At 39.8% G+C, this 4,340-nt stretch overlaps 1 protein-coding gene across 1 annotated transcript in view; it reads left to right on the top strand.

Annotated features, from left to right (window-relative positions):
* The window catches only part of qdpra (quinoid dihydropteridine reductase a), a 14,179-nt gene extending 10,445 nt beyond the window's left edge, over nt 1-3,734 (top strand). Inside the window, exon 7 of the mRNA XM_080773632.1 lies at nt 1,261-3,734. Coding sequence (XP_080629758.1) covers nt 1,261-1,363 — 103 coding nt within the window. The 3' untranslated portion in view covers nt 1,364-3,734. The remainder of the gene's footprint in view (nt 1-1,260) is intronic.
* The last annotated feature ends 606 nt before the right edge of the window (nt 3,735-4,340 follow it).

The following is a 4,340-nucleotide window of genomic DNA, read 5'->3' as shown; positions in this document are numbered from 1 at the left end:
CCACACAGAATGCTGGGTTTGTCTCCATCTCCCCTATATGTTAAGAACCAAGTAATCTGCTTATCTATTGTTACTTGTTACTACACACTGATGATATTAATTTGACTATGTTATCCGCTTAACCCATTTTGACCTGAGATCAGATTCTAAAAAAGTCTTCTACATCCTGACAGTTTTCTGAAAAAGCTATGTTTCTGTCGTTTCTATGTTATGTCGTTCTTCAATTTTTCTAAAATAGCAGACCTACAAGCTCGTAGTGGCGCGCTACGAGCTTGTAGATCTGCTATTTTTCAATAGCTAAAGCATAACATAATGCTAACACCAAAAGGGGTTCCCGCCTGACGTCGATTATATGTATTTGGCCCCCATCTGAAAATATGATGTTCCAGGAACATCTTCGAGGAAGATTTGAGTTAAAAAAGTTCACTCTGAAAGAATATAGGCTACATTCAAAGATTTGAACCACATTTTCAAGATCTTTCAAAAATAGCAGATCTACAAGCTCACTATGAGCTTGTACATTTGCTATTTTTAAACAGCTAAAGTATAACATAATGCTTAAAACACCAAAAGGGGTTCCCGCCCAAAATGGGTTAAATTATACATTGTGGCTTTGCTGACAATGCACGACACAAAACAACACCAATTTCCAAGCGGATTAGGAGCCAGCAGTGATCATAATGTAAAGTCTGAAGACAAATATATGAACAATTCATCAATTAGCCTATACGATTAAATAATCACTTCCATTCAGAACAGAGGCTGTCCTGCTTTGGAAACAACAAAGTGACAATATCGGGCTACATCATGTTAAAAAAATAATTACAAAAATAGAATTTGTTGTGTCAGGAGATATCGTGTTCTCTGGATTTCCCTGACTGATTAAAATTAGAAACGGCAAACGTGGGAGTTTGAATTAATGCCAGACTAGAGTAAGCTGCTGGCACATCGAGACATACAGTGCAGACTCCCTGTTGACTTCCATTCAGTTTAGAAACCAGAGCTCTCTCTGTGCGTGCGTGCATGCGGGGAGGGATTTGATTAGAGATCTGATCCAGTGTGATAATCCCTGAGAAAAGTGATGAATGCCTGGAAAACAATCTGGAGGGAGTTCTTGTCTCTAGATGACCAGATGAAGTGGTGGAAGAAGAAGGGTATAATGTTTTGTTTTTTTTAAGAAAAAAACATAACTTGGATCTAGTTTTGCCTTTTTTAATTATTTAACATTTTATTTGTTTTTTTACTCTCTCTCGCTCCAAGGATGTTCTTCGGCTGGGCTTGTGGGGCGAACCGGCCCGCCTCCGGCAGCCTGATGCAGCTCTTGACCTCTGGAGGGAAGACCGAATCTGTAGCCGCACAGTAAACAACACACACACACACACACACACACACACCTCTGTGGAGATGGTGGGAGGTGGAGAGAGAGAGAGAAGGCGGGGTTGAGGAAAACAGAGAAGGAGAGACGGAGGCAGGGAGAAGAGAGGTAGAGAGAAGGAGAGTGAACAAGGAGATATTGAAGAGGAGTGGTAGGTAGGAGGGAAGCAGGTTGAGTTGGTAATTTAAGGCAAATTTTACACTTTGTTGAACGACAGTGTCGTATGACAAGAACAGCGTGTCGGCAACAGAAGATTTGCTGTATAACATGGTCATTCGACAAAGTGTCTCTAGCCTAGAGGGTGAGACGGGGTGGCAGAGAATGGGGATGCAGGTCCTTACAAATATGCTGCCTCACAGTGCCATCTAGCTGTGGTTTACAATATTTTTTTTTTTTGTTTTTGCATTTTAACTTCAACATTACAGGCACACTCGTCAAGCCAGCCCTAATTGGGGTGATTTCATGTTTATTTCTCTTTTATAGGAATGAAACACGGAATAAAATTTGTTTTTGTTCGGTTGTGACATTTCATTGTTTGAGTGTGGTGGGAAGCCTTAATACACATAAAAAACCCACCTTGAATAAAAAACAAACACACATTTGAACAACATTGTGCCTGTAGTTTTCCATATGTACAGAAGTAGTACATGACGTATGTAAACATGTGTCTGTGTAACTGTATGTTTGTATAGAGCACCGAAGTCTGATGTCAATATCGGAGGGCGCAAATCCACGGGTTCATGTACTCTTTATTTGCATTGTAATCCCCATAGGGGGATTTTAGATCGCCTCATATAAGAACTGTGTTTGAAAAATAAACATGTCATCCCGGCCGTTACACTCTATTGTTACTGCTACTGAATTAGTTACATTTTCGCTAGAAACAGACTGTATCATATACAAGTTACTGACGGGTCGTAAACGATACAGAGACACCTCCCTGACGACAACGCCGAGACAGCTTGTTTATTTTTGGACCACAATGCTGAAATGATTTTAAGAGGACCCCATGTTATTCTCCATAGAGAAATTACTTCCGTGAACTAGGCAGAACCAGGGGATGAGCGAGTGACGTCAAGACTTCGGCGCTCTATTGTTGTCTGTTGTAGCGCTCCTCTCCTACTGTGAAAGGAACCCAATGTTGAAATAAGCCGCTGTCTTCTAACAAACGGACAATCTGTTCCAGAGTGAATTGTTTGTATACACTATACTAGGGACTGGATGATAATCGTTATTATCGTTTATTGTCACCAGAAAGCGCTCACAGTAATCGTATTGCAGAGATTTAAAGTGATTGTGAAATTGTCCTCTGGGTGAATTAGCTTTTTATTTATTTATTTTTATATATAATTTTTATCCCACGATTTTTGCAACCCAGTTTTTTCACCCAGTGTCAATTATCTAATGTAATCCTGGGCTCTACACTTCCTCTGCCAACCTGGGGGGTAGCGGACTGACCTCATGCCTCCTTCTATGCATGAGGAGTCCAAGCTGCTTCTTTTCACCTGACAGGGGCCCTTTAGCTTTTCTTGAGGTGCACATTCAGTACCACTTCTTAAAGGGACCAATGTTTGCAAAAACATATACCGGTATGCTACATTTAGAAGATTTAGAACACTTTCCTGGTCTTTAGAAGATGTGTGTAATATGTGGTTTCAGATATTTTCTATTTTAGCAGTGAGCTAAATGTGTCTCTGATGTCATGGACTCTGGGCTCACTTCCTTCCTGGACTACAATTCCCATAATGCTTTGGTGCACTGCTCCTCCTTGTGGATAGGGGGAGGGCTGACTTACTGAGACAACATGTAGTCCAGGAAGTAAGTGAGCCCAGTGTCCATGACATCAGAGACACTGGGCTCATTGCTAATAACTAAAATATCTAAAACCACATATTACACCCATAAAGACCTCCAGGAAAGTGTTCTAAATCTTCTAAACGTCATTAACATATATTATTTTGTGCATTCGATACGCTCTTAGTTCACACTCACTCTCGATTCACCTCACCAAAAATAGCAGATCTACAAGCTCAACGCTTTACAACGCAACCCGTTTGTTGTGAGCTTAAAGTGGCAATTGTTGGCGAATGTTTCTCCCTGAATAGCGATGCTGGGGGTTCAAGTGGTTTAACAAAACATTTTAAACATATTTTTTATTATCGCGATAATATTGTTAATTTTCATATATCGTCCCATCCCTAGTTCACGTGCCCCTGTCTTAGTTCTGTGTGTTTGTGTCAACGAGGTGATTGTGCCTTGTCTAGTCTTTGCTATCATTAGTAACCTCTCTGTATTTGTATCACATTTACAGTAATAAATCGTCCAAAATAAAGACACGTATGTTGTATTAAGCTTTGAATTTGGACACTTTATGAGACTTTTTTTCCCCTACTCTTTATTTCCCCCAGATTCTGTATGTTGTGGAACACACAGCTGTTGATGGACACAATGGCTGTTGCAGGAATCAAAGCTGTGGAGCTATGGTTAGTTATCCCATTTAGGCCTGACGTCGAAATTAAAAAAAAACAGACAGTTTTCTGAAAAACCCATGTTTCTATGTCGGTGGTTCTCAAACATTTTCATGTCAAGACCCCCAAAAATATATGTAATTGGCCGCCGACCCCCATCTGAAAATATGTAGTTCCAGGGGACCTCCCAGTAGCAAAGATTTGAGTTCAAAACGTTCGCTGTGAATGAATGTATATATTCAAAGATTTGTGCCACATTTTCACGATAAAAAAAAAAGCAGACGTACAAGCTCGTAGCTATGAGCTTATGTTAGTTATGTGGGTTAGTTATCTATGGTTGGTTATGGTTATGGTTAGTCTATATGGAAATACTAAAGACTATAAAATACTGTCACTTGTAATAAAGTAATTAAACTGAATTCTGAGGACACTAAAGCAAATGAGAGTTAAAATACAATCTACTATGTAGCCTAATAATCGCTAAATGATTCTTATGA

The sequence above is a fragment of the Protomyctophum bolini genome, assembly GCF_963924005.1.
Source record: "Protomyctophum bolini genome assembly, chromosome: 10".
Classification (NCBI taxonomy): Eukaryota; Metazoa; Chordata; class Actinopteri; order Myctophiformes; family Myctophidae; genus Protomyctophum; species Protomyctophum bolini.
This window is presented reverse-complemented; position numbering and strand designations above follow the sequence as displayed.